This window comes from Callorhinus ursinus, unplaced genomic scaffold (assembly GCF_003265705.2).
Source record: "Callorhinus ursinus isolate GAN/ISIS: 27379988/994484 unplaced genomic scaffold, GSC_fseal_2.0 scaffold27, whole genome shotgun sequence".
In the NCBI taxonomy this organism is placed as follows: domain Eukaryota; kingdom Metazoa; phylum Chordata; class Mammalia; order Carnivora; family Otariidae; genus Callorhinus; species Callorhinus ursinus.
Window position 1 is genome coordinate 17,206,263 of NW_027397089.1, and position 19,981 is coordinate 17,226,243.

General features: G+C 36.8%; 1 protein-coding gene across 1 annotated transcript in view; it reads left to right on the forward strand.

The window, feature by feature from the left end:
- SLC15A5 (solute carrier family 15 member 5) overlaps positions 1 to 19,981 on the forward strand; it is a 97,494-nt gene that overhangs the window by 13,611 nt on the left and 63,902 nt on the right. Inside the window, exons 3-5 of the mRNA XM_025879965.2 lie at positions 1,689 to 1,858; positions 12,462 to 12,682; positions 16,696 to 16,882. Of these exons, the coding sequence (XP_025735750.2) occupies positions 1,689 to 1,858; positions 12,462 to 12,682; positions 16,696 to 16,882 (578 nt within the window). The remainder of the gene's footprint in view (positions 1 to 1,688; positions 1,859 to 12,461; positions 12,683 to 16,695; positions 16,883 to 19,981) is intronic.

Below are 19,981 nucleotides of genomic sequence, written 5' to 3' on the forward strand. Positions count from 1 at the left end.
AAGAGCATTATTTGTAATAGCCATAAGTTGAAAAAACTGTCCATCAACAGATAAATAGATAGATGAATTATGTTTGTTATATTTATGTAATAGAATACTTTTTGGCAATATGAAGGAATGAACTGATAAAAGAAAAAAAACATGGATCAATTTCAAACTAATTATGCTAAATGAAAGAAGCCAGATAAAAAGAGTACTTTTTTATTCAGTACACTCCACACCCAACATGGGCTTGAACTCACCACCCTGAGATTAAGAACCACAGGCTTCTGGCAACTGAATCAGCCAGGCACTATGTTCATGACCAACCTCAAGCGGCCCCTTAGCATTACCTAGCAAGTAACCGGTATACAATCTTTCTCCTCCTCCTCCTTTAAATGAGTTCAAACCTCTTTTCTCCTCAAACCTTCAATATCCTCTGCCCATAGCCATTCTTACCGGTTGACTCTGTTTCCTCTTTCACTTAGAGGAAGAAAGAAAAAGGAAGGTAAGGGAAAGGGGACGGGAGGGGAGGGGAAAGGAGAGGAGAGGAGGGAAGGGAACGGGGGGAAGGGAAAGCAAAGGGATGGAAAAGGAGGGAAGGGGAGGGGAGGGGAGGGGAGAGGAGGGGAGGGGAGGGGAGAGGAGGGGAGGAGAGGGGAGAGGAGGGGAGGGGAGGGAAGAAAGGAGGGTAGGAGGGAAGGAGAGACAGAGAGGAAGGGAGGGAGGAAGGAAAGAAGGAAGAATGGAATAATTAGAACATGCAGAGGAAATGCCATAGGATGAGCCTGAGTGGTCACACTCTTGACAGACCCATCCCCTAGAGTCTGGGCAGAACCTGTGACCTGCCTCCTCTCAATAGAATATGGCAGAGACAACAGGATATCAACCCCTGATTATGTTGTTATATGGCAAAAGTGAAGGGATTTTCCAATATAATTAAAGTCTCTAGGGGCACCTGGGTGGCTCAGTCAGTTAAGCATCTGAGTCTTGCTTTTGGCTCAGGTCATGATGTCAGGGTCATAGGGTCGAACCCCTCAGGCTCCTTGCTCAGCAGGGAGTCTGCTTGAGGCTCTCTCTCCCTCTCCCTCTGCCCCTTCTGCCACTCGCACACTCTCTCTACCTCTCTCTCTCTCTAAAATAAATAAAATCTTTTTTTAAAAATGTCTCTAATAATTTGATTTTAAATTATTCAAAGAAGAGATTATCCTGGAATCCTGGGTGGGTCTGATCTAACCAGGTAGGCCCTTTAAACCTTAGTGATAATCTATTAGTGTTTGCCCAACTGAAAAATTTATCAAAACTCATAAAACTATATATTCAAGCAGGTATTTTATTGTATTTAATTTAACCTCAATAAATTTGTAAAATTAGTGTTAAGACCCCTCCTCTGCAATGGGATTCCAATAGCAGGGATTTAGACCCAGTGAAAGGTTGAGAGACATAGATTATGTCCCCAAAATTACAAACCAGACTACTGCTATAGGTACTATTCATTAGACATATTTGATTAAGTATTGTCTATGGCTTCTCTAGTACCACGACACTTTTTTAAAAAAAAGAAGTCTAATAAACAATATTCGCAAATTCTAGTTCAGCTAACAGGCCACCACCTCATAGCTTACATTTATATCAAAGCATTAAAATTAGCAATTGTTCTCTGAAGTAACTGAATGGTCTTTTTATTTCTGTCTGTCTGTGTATCACAGGTTTTGTTGGATCATGAACCTGAAAGCAACTGTTGTCTTTCTGGGAATATCTTACATCCAGCACTCAGGGGCCTGGGCCCTGGTTTTACTCATTCCTTTTATGTCTACACTTATGGCTTTGATAACTCTTCATATGATGCACTGTAACTTGATTTATCAGCCAGAAAAATGTAAGTAAATCATACTTCACGTTAATTTTTTTATTTTTATGGTTTTCTTGATCTACTTGATCATCTTCATCTTTGATCCCCTGTAACTTCTCTTTCAACTCACAGAATTTGGGGATTTTGCTAGCTACTACACTTGAGAGCAACAAAATCTGCAAGAATATCAACAATCTGTAACATCTTTTAGGTTTCCCTTGTTCAAAACAGTTTAATAATTGGATGTTTTAAACAAAAACAAAAGTAAAAAAAAAATCATGTATGCACGCTCAGCTTCAACTATCATCAACTCCACTCACTCTCTCCCCATCCCACCTGGTAATTTTGAAGCAATAATATAATATTATAGCATTTCTAAGTGAAATAAGGCAAATACCCTACAACCATACCACTCAGATGTGGAATTTAAGAAAGAAAACAGATAAACATATGGGAAGGGGGAAAAGAAAAAAAGGAGGAAAGGAAACAAAACATGTATTTAGACAAAGATAGAGAAGAAACTAAGGGTGGATGGAGGGAGATGGGTGGGGGATGGGCTAGATGGGTGATGGGTATTAAAACATGCACTTGTTGGCATGAGCACCGGGTGTTGTATGTAAGTGATGAATCACTGAATTCTACTCCTGACACCAATATTGCACGATATGTTAACTAAAATTTAAATTAAAAAAATTAAAAAGTTAAAAATAAATATTATAGTATTTCATTTGTGTGCAAGTGTGTAAATGACATACTTTTCTAAAAAACATATTCACAATGTCATTATTACATACACACACACACAATGAAAGAGAGAGAATTTAATACCATTGAGTATCTGCTCACTGTTAAAATCTGTTTCCATTTTTTAAATTTGTGTATTTTGTTTCATTTGAATCAAATCCAGATAAGGTCCATAAATTCCAAATGGCAGATATGCCCCTTACATCATCTATATTCCTCTTTCATTTCTGTTGTTTTGTTTTTTTTTTCATTTTTTTTAAAGAAGTCTGAACATTCCACAGAGCATTTCTCATAGTCTGGATTTCACTGATTATATCCACATGTTGTCACGCAACAGGTGTTTCTCCTTCTTAATTCCTTTTAATTATCTGAAAGACCTAGATGCTTGATCAGATTAAGACTTTTTTTTACATAATTCCTTCATAGATGGTTTATGTACTTCAATGAAGAGGAGAGATGTTTGATTATCTATTTTTACAGTATCAGCACCCACTATAATTTCTGCTTAAGTCCATACTCCACTGTGGGTTGCAAGGCAGTGATAGTCTATATTTATTCCTCCATTATTAGCTGAAGTAATTCTATAGAGAGAAATAACTCCTCATTAACTACTCAGTTACACAGAAGTATAGTTTATATAAGAAAAAGAAAACAAATGTTTAATTCTTTTCCTCTATTTTTTAGACTTTCAAATTAATGAGTCGAGATACAATATCTTCCAGAGGTGACCTGTTGGATGATTTTTTTAAACTATTATTATTAATTTATGGACTTAAAATTTTCAATAAGTTTCAATCCACTGCAGTTGTCGACCCTCAAACTGTTCCATATTTGGGCAGTGAGGTCCTCTTTGTGCTAGTATCTGACTCGAGTCCTTCAGACAAGCCTCTGTTGTCTTTAGTGGCTTTCTTGCTTTCTGGTATAACAGCATATTCTATGGTCATCATTTCCTTCCCTGAACTTGGAATCATCTTTCTCAAAAAAAAAAATGGCGTTTCCTTTCCATGGATATTGGTATTTAGAGACTATAATCTTAGCTATGGGGATGCTTGATGCTACTTAGTCTATCATAGTTCCTGGACTTTTCTGTGCACAAAGCTAGAAAATGTGTGTTTTTTTTCTTTTCTTTCTAGGATAACATACATTTTGGACTATACTAATACCCTAATCAAAACCAGTGCCAAATGATCTTGCCTTATCCTATCAAACTCAGATCTTTTCCTCCTACTTCCCAGGCCAAGAATCCCAGTTCTCAATGACAGCAATACAGCCACACGTTTGCTTTCTCTCGAAGACTCAGTAGTCTTTGACACTAGCACCCCCAGTATGGTTATTGAAAACAGTTTCAAAATCCTTGCAGGGTTTTTTTTTCTTTATGTTATAATGCCTAGGAGTGTACACCAAAATTATTATGTTCTAAAGTTACTTATTATAATTTCTCTCTGGTTATATCACTAACTTTATGTACAATTAAATGTATTTGTTCCATTTGTCTTTATACTTAGACATATTTTTAAAATTTAATTTTAAGTCATGGGAATAGTTTCATGTATCTAAAATTCATGTAGAAAACAAAGTCTCTTTATATTCCTATATCCTCTCCTATTCCCTTAGGCGTCTATTTACATATTTTAAAGAATTATCTTTCCAATTTATGTAATAAGGGAAAATATTAAAATCGTTTATGTGTGTGTGCATATGTCTCCACGTATGTATTTTCTCCCCTTCTTATATAAGCAATAGCATATTATTCACTCTTCTCACCTACTTTTCTCATTTAATGTAACCTAGGGATTGCTTCATAATTGTATATAAAAATATGCCCCATTCCTTTTTATAGCTGCCTGGTTCTCTATTGGGTAATGAACCATTGTTTGTTTTACCAGCTTCATATTGACGGACATTCAGGTTGAGTTGTTTTGCTTTTGCTATGTTAAGTTGATTCTAATGAAGAGCCTGATATGATCCTCTCTTTGCATTTTTTCCCCTAGCTTAGGATAGACTCTTAGAAGTAGAATTGTTAAGTCAAAAAGTAAATCTACACACAACTTTGCTATATTTTGGCAAATTCCCTTCCATAGTGGTTGTACCATTGTGTTTCCACCAAAAATGTACGAGAATGCCTGTTTTCCCATAGTCTTTCCAACAAAGTAATATTGTCAAACTTCTGGATTTTTGACAACTTGAGGGTGGAAAATGTTACCTTACAAAAGTTTTAATTGGCATTTCTCTTATTATGAGAAAAGTTGAACTTCTTTTCATTGCTTAGAACAATTTGTATTTCTTTCAGTGAGCTACCTGTTCGTACACTAGTCCATTTTTTTCTATAGGATTGTGGACTTTTTCTTTCAATTTTTAGAAGATTTTCCTATATTGTAGATGTTAACCCTTTGTCTATGATAAAATTTGCAAATATTATTCCCCATTTATCATATATCTTTTAACTTTGATTCTTGTGTTTTTTTTCTACACACAAGATTTTTAAGTTTGTTTTGTCTCTTTTGGTGGGGGGTTATGTTTATAATAAAATTTATTAATCTTTTCCCTAATTGCATCTAGATTTTGAATTATGTTGGAATAGTTTTCCTTACTCCCAGATTATAAAGATACTCACTCATATTTTCCTTCAGTATTCATATTCTTTCATTTTTTTTTTTACCCTTACATCTCTGACCCATTCGGAAGTTGTATTAAAATAGGTTTTGGGGCACCTGGCTGGCTCAGTCGGTTAAGCCTCCGACTCTTGATTTTGGCTCAGGTTGTGGGATCAAGCCCCACATCGAGCTCCATGCTCAGCACGGAGTCTGCTTGAGATTCTCTCTCTCCCGCTCCCACTGTTCCTCCACCTGCTCTCTCTCAAATTAATGAATTAATAAAATCTTTTTTGAAAAGTAAAATTGGTTTTAAGAGTGAACTCAATTTTGGATGCCTGGATGGCTCAGTCGTTAAGCGTCTGCCTTTGGCTCAGGTTATGATCCCAGGGTCCTGGGATCGAGCCCCGTATTGGGCTCCCCGCTTTGCAGGAAGCCTGCTTCTCCCTCTCCCACTCCCCCTACTTGTGTTCCCTCTCTTGCTGTGTCTGTCTCTGTCAAATAAATAAATAAAATCTTTTAAAAAAAAAGAGTGAACTCGATTTTATCTTTTTTCCATGTAACTATCAAGTTATGCAAACTCACTTATTTAAAAGTCTGTATTTTCCCCAATAATTTGAGATATCAACCTCATTGTACACAGACACTTGCGTTTCTGGAGTTTCTACTCTGTTCCTTTGCTCAGTCTATTAATCTATCTTGTCTAACTCTGACCTTAATTTCTCATATATTTTCTTTTTACCACACCGTCTCTACTACCTCTCTATACAACTACTACCACTAAGAGTGATGCGATGAGTTGTATTTTTACCAGCTGAGCACCTTCACCAATGTTACTTCACTTTCACCTCCCATCTGTGAAGTAGGTAGGAAGGGTACCGTGATATATGACAAATGCGGAATAATATTTGCAAATTTATCATAGACGAAGGGTACTGTGAATCCTTTTATAGCTCAGACTCCATATGTTTTGTTCTGCTCCTCTGGCAACTTCAGGATATCTTTGCCATTTGATCTACTATATTATGTTGAAATGATCTACTTATGGATAAAATTAGGTATTCCGTTGTCTTACAAATGCTTGGAATATGGCAAATGTTCAGTGTTTGTTATTGGTAAAACTCAGGGCAGAAACCAAAGCATAATTAAACTAAATGACTTACCTCACAGAAAACGACTGACATGGAACCAGAAACCAGGCCTCATTTTTCTCAGGCTAGAGCTCATTTTTTTTTTATTTTTATTTAATTTCAAGTTACTTAGGGACGCCTGGGTGGCTCAGTCGGTTAAGCTTCTGCCTTCGGCTCAGGTCATGATCCCAGGGTCCTGGGATCGAGTCCCACATCAGGCTCCCTGCTCTGTGGGGAGCCTACTTCTCCCTCTGCTTCTGCCTCTCTCTCTCTGTTTCTCATGAATAAATAAATAAAATATTTAAAAATAAATAAAAATAAAATAAATAAATTCAAGTTAGTTAACATACAGTACAACATTGGTTTCAGGAGTAGAATTCAGTGCTTCATCACTTACACATAACCCCAGTGTAGAGCTCATTTTATTACAGCACATTCAAAAGCATGGAAAATTCCATCCATAGGAGCGTCTGCCCCCATTTCTCAGAGCTCTGTGGTCTGTGGATCACAGCTAAGCAGTGCACATCCTCCTGGCAATCTGTGGAATGGGTTCAATATGCAGAAAGGTATCTGAGGGATGGTCTTTGTCAGCCCGCATAGCAAAAAAGAGAAAACTGTAAAGCATAAAATTTCATGGAAAGACAACTTTAGCCATTTCTGGAGTGTGTAATTAGCACATAATTCTGGGGTTTTGTGAATACTTCCCGATTTCCTACTTAAGAATATATTTATCTGAATAAAGAAATACAATTCTTAAAGTAATACAGACATATATAATCAACTGTTCACCACCAACCTATTGTAGTCCATATGTTACATATTTTAACATATGATGAAGTAATCTTTCTTTGGAAATTCACAAGAAAAAAATTTATTAGTTGTAATTAAAAGTATAATAGAAAATGTTCCCGAGTTGTTTCCTTTACACAATACTCCATAAACTGAATACTTCGTAGTTTTCAGTTTTGTTTTGTTTTCCATTTCCAAGTTATAAGATCACCCAGCTACGATGAAGTAAAACTCTGCCTTCCCTCTAGCAAAGTATATAATCCTTATTTTGGCTTCTTCCTCTCTGATGACTAAATTGGAAATTCCTCAAAGCTGTAATTCAAAGCCATAGGTGACCTTAAAGAAATGATTTTTTATATGCTACCTTTTATTTTAAGGTAACTTTTCAAATGTGGACCATGCATTCCATTATGTTTAGCTGTCAAGCACGGCCTTCATTTGCATTTCTTCCCACTGCTATAATTTTGAGAACTGGCAGGTGACCAAAGAAGAAAAAATGTGCATCTACCATCTAGAGTGCAATGTAGGCTTTTTTTATTATAATTAAGTAGCATAGATATTCATGATTAGATCAAGGTCAGAGGAGCAGAACATCAGAGCCAAGGACTTAAAGGTAAAAGAATAGAAAAATTGCTTTCTAAAGTTTTTTTTTTAATAGTAATAGCTACAATCTTTAAGTTTTGCAATAAAACATTTAAAATAGCTCATCTGTTTTATTTTAAAATGTGCACGCCTGGTGTGTTTGCCATGCACATTTAAACTAGAGCTTGAAGTCTCGGTTGCGTTTTCATTCCTTTCTTTTTTTTCAACTTCCCATTTCTGCTCCTGGTGCAGAAAAGCAATTTGAAAATTATAATGGCAATGGATTTTTTTTTAAAGAGAAGTCTACATGATACCCCAAATTATTTGTACAGAAGGCATGAATTTTCTATTAAGTCTTATGGATTAATCCACAGAGGTGGTGTGATGTTTAGATGGAGATGTTTTCAACAGGGTATCTCTCCTAACATTCAGGGATAACTCCCCGGTTTGATGGGGCAATTGCTGCTCTCCTTGGGCAGGCCGTTGACTGTACCTTTCCTTTTCTTGCCCTCTCCAACTAGCTTGTGATGCCCTCCCAGGTCAGCTGATCAATTTAGGATTACTACTCCTCTGCCTTCTTTTCCCTCTGACTTAAAACCCATATAGCGCACTGTCCACTCCTTCTCAATTTCCTTGATAGTCCTTCTCTTTGCTCCTCTGATAGTCTTCTAACTGATGCGAAGCCCTAGGATTCATTCCCTGGACCCCATCTCTTCACTCCCTCTTTCCTTAAGTAATCTCTAATCCACTTTTAATGTCAACTATATACCAAACACTCAAGTTCATATCAACCTCACCTTTAAACTCATACATATATCCAACTTCTAGTCAACATTTTTTTTTATGGTAGAAAACTTTTATTTTTCAATTTAAAACATTTCTACACAGTTTACCTCCCCTCTCCCTTCATATATATATATATATATATATATATATATATACATATATATACATATATAAATTTAGGAATAAGACTTCAAATCCTGGATTGACCACACATGTTTAATGCTACCTTTCAAAACCTCATTAAAATAAAAATACAAGGACAAAAAAGTATAAGCTCTCAAAAATGAAAAGAACAGAAAACATGCCACTAGAAGACAAGAACTTTTCATACATTTCTTGAAGACAGGCATCGACATTTTAACTTGGTTATTTAATGGTCCTCTCAAACTTAACCTGACCAAAACCCAACTCCTGATTCACCCAGCTGCAACCCAGCCCCTTTCTTGTCTTTTCCACCTCAGTGTATATCACCAACACCCAGTATTTTTAAGGGAAAAATAAGTAGTCATCCTCAAATTTTCTCATTTCTTAAACTCCACCCCCCACCGCCATCATAAAATTCCACTGGTTGTTCAAACACACATGCCATTCTGTCCACTTCTCTTCACTGCTATCACTATTCCAAGTCATCACTATCGCTTGCCCTCTCTCAGCTTCCCCTCTTGTTTTCCAAAACCTTTTATCCACACCACTACCAGACTTCAAGAGTAGCTTTTTAAATGTATACATTCTACAATATCTCCCCTCTGCATAAAATTTCTTAATGCTTTCCCATAACACACTGAAGGCAAACTCCAAGCTCCTTACTTCAGCCTGTGAAGTGTGATCCTTGACCAACTTTTGGACCTCACCTCCTTCCAATCTTCTTACTAACTGAGGTACTGCCTCATTGGCCTTTAAGGATCCTGAACCCCTCTCAGCTTCTTCTTTTTTTAAGATTTTTATTTTAGTTTATTTGAGAGAGAGACAGAGGCAAAGATAGGGAGTATAAGCAGGGGAAGGGGCAGAGGGAGAGAGACAAGCAGATTCCCCACTGAATGGGGAGCCTGACCAGGGGCTTGATCCCAAGACCCTGAAATCATGACCTGAGCTGAAGTCTGATGCTTAACCGACTGAGCCACCCAGGCGCCCCTCAGCTTATTTCTACCCTATTGACATGCCTGGCATATGCTTCCTCCATGTCTTTAGCCTACTTGCAGTCATTCAATCCGCAGCTCAAATTTCGGCTCTTTCTGCTCCCTCTATACTCTATATCCCATAATGAGTATCTGTCTTACCAGTCCATTTGGCTTTCATCATTGAACTTGCCTAATATTTTTCTGCTTGTTTAGTGTCTCCCCCACCAGAAAGAAAACTCAGGGATTGGTGGGTCTTGTTCACTATTATATTCTCAGGGCCCTAAAAGCCTTTGGCACATAGTAGGTACTTAGTGTGTTGAATGAATGAATGATTGTTTATTCACATTTGTTTGGAATCAATTATGTGCCCTCCCTGTCCTAGCTAAAATTTTAGACCTCATTCATGCTCAATCATTTCTTGATCTTAACCATTTTGTTTTTGTTGTTTCATATCACCCTATCAGATATAACTTTACTTGTTTAAATAAAATTCATTTTTCAAAGTGTGTATTCAGTTGAAGCCAATGCTACTCAAAGCCTGATCCATGGAGCAGTGCTGATCAATGAACTGTTTGTTACTGATATGCAACAAAATAAATACAGACACTGAGAGAAAACATGTAGAAACATTTACAGAAAGTTAGATTCTATGTCTGTTGAATCTAATAATAAAAATATTAGGACTTATATTTTATATGTCTTTGTTTTATTCTTTAGGTATTACATTTTATGGTTATTTTAAAAATGTATTGGCCATAATGGTTGAGACTTTTTAAAAATTTTTTATTGTGAGACGTTTTAAAAAAAGTTTTTTTCAACACAGCTAGTTTAAGAAGCAATAATCTAAACTATTTCTCTTTAGAAATAATATGATAAAGATATTTAACTATTTAATAAGATTGCAGGTATCAGTTTACCATGCATTAAGAGTAGATAATAATTCATCTTGCAACAAATAGTGATTCGCTTAAACAAAAACAGACTGATGGGTTCAAAACACGTATTCGTTATAAGCACCTGAATTTAAAAAAAAAGGAGAGGGGAAATTGGGGAGAATACCTTTGGAAATAGTCCTTCATCCTATGAATAGTGATCACCTCATCATAAAGCCTATTCGAAAGCATAGAGTAAGTTGGATTAATGCCAGTAATAACCCTCCCATCTACACAGCACTGTTTTGCAAAAGTTGAGCAGAGAACAGACTGATGAGCAACAGAGACAAGATCATAAGGAAATGTCAGGAAGTTAAGCCTCCTAGCCCAGACCTGTTCAAATTCAGTCTCCAGACTGTTCATCAGGGCATTCTCAGTTCTCATTTTACTAAAGTCTTAAGTAAACTAATTGAAATAGCTAGGAAAGTCTCATAATAGGGCAGTTCTTCCCGCAATAATAGAAAGATGTCCCTCCTCTCTCCTAAGAGACACAACCACTCACACGGGCTTCTGTTCCCTTGGCATTCTCAGTCCCTGAGCTTTTCTGGCAATAGTGACTAAGGAGAGGCAATAGTGACCACAGGTATGAACCCATAGGAGATGCAATTATTCTGACATACTTCCACTTGACCTCAACACACTTCACAGAGGCCACCAAAGAGCCACTGCTATAATCACTCTTGGTCACTACCAATTTGGGTTGGATTTGATTCAGTGACTTAGAGGTGAAAGGTTCCATATTCAATTACCAGGCCCCCAGCTTCTTCAATTAATCAAAGGCTGACATAATAGGTCTATTACAACTCTTAAAAGAGATCAAATCAATATAGTCACTCTATAACCATAAAAAGAAATATTAATAAATATTCTTTATTTAAATATAAAAACCAATACTTGATCACATTTATATGAATTTGGTTAGAATATATTTCATGGAGAATTTTATTATGGGAAATTTGAACATAAACAAAATGACCATCAGACTATACTTTGAATTTCTACAGTGGTCTTCCTTGGAGAAACTCAAACATTTTTACATTTATTATACCATTTATCCTACAACCATGGTTTGGTGTCTATGTAATTTGTGGAAGGATTTATTTGGTCAAGGGATACTATGAAAAATTGTAACAATTATGGTGGCACAGCTGAACTGCTAACTCAAAGTGGTGGGGGGGGTCCCTTATCTGTCATTGTATCAGGAAGTCCTAATGGAGTCAAAGAAAAGGTGGAATCTGAAAAATCACACAAGAAGCAATAGTGAGGTTGCAAATCACAAGCAGTAAGTGACTGCTAACATCTGAAGCAATAAAATGCTTCGGATGCTTAAGTGATAGCCATATAAACCCAGAGGAATCTACTGGAAAAGTCAAAAGCCAGCTAATCCAATCTCAACTTTTAGTGACACTATCAACACATATAAAGTCATTTGAAGAGTTCGAAGTTTAACTTTACGTCTGAAATTCAAGGATAACGTCAAAGCAGAGAATATATCACGCTTCATCTCCATGTCAAAATAAGAAACCACCCTCTACCTGACAAGTGAGGATTATTTATTTAACCGTTTATATTAAGAAATAGTACCAGTCCTTTGTGTTAAGACTGTAAAATAAAGTTCTGTTTGTCTTATTCACTAATGAGTTAGACTTCTAAGAGATTGTGGAATTTCTTACTTTGGTGTTTTATTTTGTCACCTTTCTTTCCTTTTTAATATGTTCCCATTGATCTTACCTTTTTCATTTTTTACATTAGCTGTCAGGCACTACCTTGGGCTGGTCACCAGGATGCCAGAACCCTTGTCAGAAGCATGTTCCTTTGAATTCAGCCTCTTGGGTACTAAAACCTTTTCAGTCACTTTACTGTCCTTCATCCTTGCAATTGTCATCTTTCTGATGGACATCTCGGAAAATTGAAGAACAATTCCTTTACTAATACATAATATCTCGAATTATTTGCAGGTTGCTCCCTCCTGACAACCTTTGGTGTGTTTATTAATGCACTGAAAATATGCTGTCTGCGCTATTGCCGTCTTGCTGGAGATGTGACAAGCTGGTTAGACCATGCCAAGAAAAAAAATGGCGGTTGCTATAGTGAGCTCCACGTAGAAGATACAAAATTTTTCTTCACCCTTCTCCCTCTCTTCATTTTTCAGCTCCTCTACAGAATATGCATTATGCAGGTAAGGAAGGGTAATGAGTACTGCCCCAATAATAATAAAATGATTTTATGTGAACATTACAAATAAATATTTATTTTCACCCCATCAAACTCTTCTCGTACACTTTGTCAGGCAGTTATCCTATAAATGTTTCTCATCATTACAGGCTCTAATTTCAAGAGACAAGTGGGGTCAGGCAAAACATACCTGAGGAGAACCCAGTGTGTTGTTTCTCCTGTAAAACTGGAAATGTCTTTCAGAAGATGCGGACGATATTTCAGAGTGCATAGTCACAAGGTATAAGAGCAATGCACAAAAATATGAGATCTGTGAGCAATTATCCAACCTTTTTTTCAGCCAAAGGTTTGCCTTCCTCCTTCATTAAACCTTTAAAATCTAGTACTAACATGTAGCTAACTTGACTGATTTAGGTACCACCCCCTGTACTCAAGTATATGTTCTAATGAACAAGTGATTATTTCCCCACCCACCCTTAGTTTCTTGGTGAATCAGTCCCTATGCTGTGGAGAAATTAGAGGTAAAACAGCAAGTCCAAAGTACCTTTTATAAATATATGTGATCAAAAAACAATTTTACTATGATAATGGTCAAAGACAAACTTACGAAGAAATATAAGTGACTATAAAGTCTTTGAAGAAATTCAGGACTATATTTGCTGCTAACTTGGAATTTAGATGGCTAATGAGTGAGTTACATTCGTAAACCTCAGAGCAATAGAGCTAAAAAGAAACTTAGAGATTAACTTACTCAACTACTTTATTTGTTGAAGAGGAAACTGAGGCTCAGAAAAATTAAGTGATTCTGGAAGGGATAGCTAAGTCACACAGTTAATAATAGTGAGAGGAAAAACAAATCTACCTGCTGACTCTTAGGACAATGCTTGCTCTAACTGACCAGAGGTCAGCAAATTACTGCCTTCCGGCCAAATCCAGCTTGCTGCTGCTTTTTTTTTTTTTTTTTTTTGCATGTCCTGCAAGATAAAAAGTTTTTAAATTTTTATACGCTTGAAAAAAATCAAAAGAAAAATATTTTATAAAGTATTATTGGAACACAGCCATTCTTGTTTATTTCTCATACTATGTCTCCTTGATGCATGAAAACAGCAGAGTTGAGTGGTTGCAATAAAATCAGTATGTGGAAATATTTTCTATCTGGCCCTTTGCAAAAAAGTTTGCCAAGAACCCTTGCTGTAAACACTGCATGAAAGCTAGGTTAATTTAGCAGATTCAACATCTCTCCTGACTCCACAGTAGGAGCCGGCACAAAAACACAAAAATATTACCCATATATAATATTTAAAGTCATAAAGAACATCTTAAAAGGGCAAAATTAATAATAAGGACAAAATTACTAAGTAGTCCGTAGCTAGCCTTGAACCTTCTGTGCAAATAGCACAAATTACTGATTCTCTATCTTCGTAATGCAGTGACACTTGCTATTTCTTTTGACTAAATTTGAGTCTTTTCTGCAAACTGTCATAAATTTTTTAATTTGACATAAATTACCATAAATTTCAATAAACTGAATTTTAACTATCTCACCAAATCTAGATGCCCAGGTATTGCAAAGAACAAAAGCTACTAATCCTTGATCACCTATATGGGTCATAACTCCTAAAAGATGACTTCACAGTATCTAACTTAATCCCCATAGCACACTTACCATGGCTGTTATTATGATCCTAAATCTGTGGCTCAGAGACATGAAGTAAACTGTAACTTGCTTGCAGTCACCCCGCTAATATATGGCTGTTATCAACACCCACAGTTTGTTATTACCCACAATGCCTCTCTTGCAGCTGGGTTAAAAATCCCTGATACAGACATATAGGTTCCAAAATTATACACAGTAATGTAATGCCAGAAAATTCCAAAAAAAGAAAAAATTTAGAATGTACTTCTCAAGGGAGGCAGAAGAAACTTCCAATGGGATAAGGCTGAAATTAGATTTTTACCTTCAGATGAAATAATCACCAGCATAAAGGCGATCAAAGTACCAAGAATAAAACATCCTTGAATTCCATATTTTAAATTTAGTAGCCATTACTGACCTTCAGTTCCAAGACATACATTTAAAATATGTTGATATTAAGGTGGATGATGTTGCCATTTGACATTACTGGCCACTCAAAGGTGAAAATGAATCTCTATTGACAGCAATTATTTCTGAATACTCAGAGGCTTGTATGAAATAAAAGTATTTAAAATTTTAAAAGGGGATGATTTCAGAACTTGAGGCAGAAGCAGAAATGATTTCAAGCTTTCAAGACACTGGAGCCTTTTCTTAGATTAGGCAATATATTAATATTGCTTCACTAAAGATTAATAGTACATTTGCCACATTATTAAGTTAACAGGTTTCTGTGTCTGTGATTCATGCCGATAATAACTTTATTCCTATTAACAATAATTCTCATTTGAAATCAGTAACAGAAACTTCCAAGTTATGCTGCGAGCCTTTTAGTCTTTGAGTGGATCTGCTGCCAGCACTTTTTTTTAAAAAAAACATCATTCATTTTCCTCTGATTGGAGGATACATGCTTAATAATTTTATAGAAGTAGGGCAGAACTAGCTAATGTTCCCTTCAGTCTTGCCATCTGCACCCAACCAAGGCAATCCTTGTTTATAATCCTAAAGGTCACATTAAAGATTGGAAGATGAATTAACACCAGGACAAATTTTATATAGATAGAATGTGAAGATATAGTCCATTCCTGGGTTTAGGTAGTTAACACAGCAAGGGGCTCATTTTACAAGTGGTGGGCTCGTTGACAACTATACTTACGACTCTGACTCTTCTTATACCCTCTCAAATTGTACAACTGATAACAGAGGAGTTGGTGAAAAGTCTCAAACAGGAAGTTATCATCTGGATATTTGAGCAGGGCTGCTCTCCCAATATGGCGATAAGGCAGAAATCCAAACATAGTGCACGCACGGCAAGAAAAAATGGTTTGGAGAATCCATTCCTTAAGGACAAGACTCAGGTTGACTTCCTTTCCAAGTGACTTAGCAGTTTTGTGCTCCACTGGAAATTAAAGAAATACTACGCACTGTGAGTGATAATGATGAGTGATTGCAACCAAGTTCACAAATTAGAAAAGCAAAGAGATGCCCTCGTTCCTGTGACACTGTGCTTTTTAACAAGAGGTTTGGCATACTTGAAGAGGCTCAAGTTCAGGTTACACTTTTAGTTAGGATTAGGGTTATTTTAAAAAATGAAGAAATTCTGACACTACACTGAGGGTTTGGGATGGGATAGCGGTTTTCTTTGTTTTGGCTTTGGGGGAATTTTGTTTGTTAGGTTTTCATTTCTTATCTGTTAGTTTATTATGCAAACGTTTTTCACACAGTTTCCTTGATGGTCCACTAGTGTCACACACTTAGTTTAAAACAAGAGTGTAAACACAAGTATATTTTGTTTCTCTTCTTTCGTGTTGTCTCATTTTAGAAGTGAAGCCTATCCAAGGAGCCAACAAAGACAACCTATGACAAGTACTATGTATCTACATTGGGCCCCTCTTCTTAGTAAAAATCATTCCTACCTGTTTTGCCACCAAACTAGATGCTATACAAAGGATTTTTTCTAGCCCCCAATGATTTTCATCAGGGTAAAAACAAACATCCTTAATACTTTCTACTGGTTTTCAACTTATTGTTTCAGGGAAAAGTCTGTTTGCTTAGATACAAAGTTGTACTTTTTTAGTCAGTTATTTGATTTCTTATGTGTCATCCTAAGCACAAAATTAGGGTCACCTTTACTTTCCATAGGAAAATTAAGAAGTTAGACGGGATGACAAAAGATTCCTCCATAAAGAATCAGCAGTATTGTCGATAGACTGAACAGAGCTCATACTGCCCTTTGTCAGCTCATAATTGGGATGTTGAAGATCTGGGGAGCATTCTGATCATCTGTCACAGAGTACTTGCACGGGGCGAAGCGTCTGCTACAACTCTTTCTCCAGAGTTAAGCCACTCTCTTAATGCCTGGCTGCTTTCCCCCTCAAATACAGATTCCTTCAGGATATTATGTGCAGACCATGAATTCCAACCGGAATTTGGATGGATTTCTTCTGCCAGTTGCAGTAATGAATGTCGTCAGCACCCTACCACTATTAATTCTGGCGCCTTGTATAGAGTATTTCAGCACTTGCCTCTTTCCCTCGAAGAGAGATGGATCATTTCTGTTGGCATGCATTAGTAAGTACAACTTAGCATCTCAAGTGAATTGTTTGCAACATTTTAAAATAAAAAAAAAAAGTCTGCTAAGATCTAAGCTAGCTGTATGTTCTGGAGTAGAGACCCATTTTGACAAATTGGGAAGAAAATGAATTTGAGCAGAATAACATCCAGTTCCTCAAGTCTCTACGCAGGTATCAGCAGCCCATTTTCTTCCCATCCTTTTATGCTTCCTCAGAGGACACAGCTGATGTAAAGACCCGGTGAAATTTCTGGTACTACCAAGCAGCCTATCTTCCCTTACTCCTAAGACAATGCTGAGTGTGTTCTTAAAAATTAACAGAGGTTGGGGTGCCTGGGTGGCTCAGTCGGTTAAGCGGCTGCCTTTGGCTCAGGTCATGATCCCAGGGCCCTGGGATCGAGCCCCGTGTCAGACTCCCTGCTCAGCCGGGAGTCTGCCTCTCCCTCTGTCCCTCCCCCACCACTTGTGCTCGTGCTCTCTCTCTCTCTCTCTCTCTCTCTCTCTCTCTCTGTCTGAAATAAATAAATAAAATCTTTAAAAAGAATTAACACAGGTTAATGAACCCAGAAAATAATGCTTGGGAGGGATTAACTTCTGAACCAGTAGCAAATTTACTAAAAATTAGTACTGTGATTCAGAGTTTCTATATAATACTTATTCATAAAGTAAGGTATATAGCAATAATTTAAAGCATTTTTTCCCAGCTTTATTGCTTTTCCAGCTTAATTAACATCTAACATTGTGGAAATCTGAGGTGTATGGTGTGATGATTTGATACAAGTATACATTGCAAAGTGTTTACCACAATAAGATTAGTCAACACATCCTCTACCTCACATAATTGCTGCTTTCTTATTATGGTGGGACCACTAAAGCTCTACTCTCATTTTTGAAAGGGAAAGAAATTAGGTCATCGTACTCAGAACACAAGCAATAGACCATAAAATAAAATTTCTCCAATTGCAATGGGAGAGAAGGAGCTGAAGTCCATTCTGCTCACACTCTGCCTCTGCCTGGACGAGGTCCCTCAGGCACCACCATGGACCAGGGGACAAGTGCTGGTACAGCCAAACCACGCTCAACTTGAGTCAGAGATCTGGGCCTCAGCCTCTGCTCTGTTGCTGAGCTCCTGCTGCATGACCCTGAAAAGCAGCCTAACCTTCCTCGTCTTCTAATTCACTTATTTTGTTCACTAGGGGCATACCCTCGATCACTTTGGGGTCCCGCTGTTCTGGAAGACTTTCAAAATCACTCCGGATGACATCCGTGACTGGAGCATAATCCAGACACATAGTGAAAGCTCTAATAAATGTTAACTAGTATTGAGCCATCATGTGTAGGGAACAGGTCTAATTGGTGGACATAAACAGAAAGCAAAGGGAATTTGAAACACTTTAGAAATATCATATTATGATAACCTAATGTCTTATGGTCTTCTTGAGAAATAACTCTGTTGAAATAGGGTCAGACATCTAGAAGATTCTCTTCTCTTATTTAACCTGTTCTTATTCTTAATTCCTCTCTTTTAGAGATCAGTGGAGACCATACGGCCTTTTAGTAACCCATTATTACATTTTTGGGGCTGTTTCTCTGTAGAAGTTATTTTTAGGGAGCATGCTTCTTGTTACCAAAGCCATCAACCAGATCACCTCAGATCACATCACAGGGTAGATTTGTTTTTGGAAAGAACTCAAAGTGACTAAACTTACCTCAGTGTATGTTGTTATCTCCAATTACAGAGGTCTTTAGCAAATAACCTTTTTTGATTGAGTTCTTAAGCCTCTGACCCCAACATTATTTATCGTAATTGGTTTAGGCAAACTATAAATCTTACTAGGTTTTGACAATCCTTAAGTCTTAAAAAGTGCTTTTTGGTCTGCCAGTGTAAAAATTCTAAAACCAATATTTAGTGAATGCCCAACACTATTTCAAGATATAGACAAAAAGCAAGACATCATACATGCCCTCAGCAAGCACACTATATTTTTAAAGATTTTATTTATTTATTTATTTGAAAAAGAGAGAGTGTCCACATGGGGAGGGGCAGAGGGAGAGGGAGAGAATCTCATGCAGGCTCTGTGCTGAGTGTGGAGCCTGATGCAGGGCTCAGTCTCACAACCCTGAAACTATGACCTGAGCTGAAACCAAGAGTCGAGGCTTAACCAATTGAGCCACCCAGGCACCCCCAGCAAGTACACTATTAAAACAGAATGAATGCAGGACAAAATGGGGGTAATTTATATTGCAAAATGCCAAAAACTTCAGCAGTCTTGTACAGTATAATGGAAATCCAGTCTGGGCTCCCAAATTATGCTTAATTACTATTTTTTTTAAATTGGGCCATTTTAGGAAAATATGCTCTACAGCATTGCTGAAAGAACTCCATTAGAAGTCTTCCCTGAGAATAAGATATCTGAAATTCATTTTAAATATGGGCAACTTTTTCTTGGACAATTCTCCACTCTTACATATTTAAAATCCTTTCTATTCTTTAAAAGGGGTATGTTTTTTATGGATGGAAGAAAGTTAGGCAGAGTTACCTAACATATCTCATATATATGAACTAAATATTCCCCTTCAAGAATGGTAACAGACTTGTTGGACAGGAAAAAGAAAAATCTAGACTCATTAAAAAAAAAAAACTGAGCTATGTTCCTCTGAGTACAGAATACTGAATTCAGTTGTTTCTAAGCCAGACTCCATTCATTTGTTCATTTACATACTTGTTCATTTATTTGCATAATATTTTGCTATGGGAATATAAAAAAAGTGTGATGATATGCATCTTTTAAAACTAGATGTTTGCTTCAGTTCTTCATATTCCGTTTATGATTATGGAAGATTAACAAGTTTCATCAGGACATACAAGCACAGACTTAGGGTAATTTTTGGTAGTAATTTACATAACTGAATTAGTCCAATATTAAAATCTCCTTTCACTTTGAACCCAAGTGCCTTGAAAATGTGAGTGGCGTATATAAGTACATAAATTGTGAACAAATATTTATGAGTTCCGAACTTGAACCTAGGCGCCTTCTTATACAGATCCCATTTAGCATCATAATAAACTGTCATTTAATAGGTCAAGGGTCTAAAAG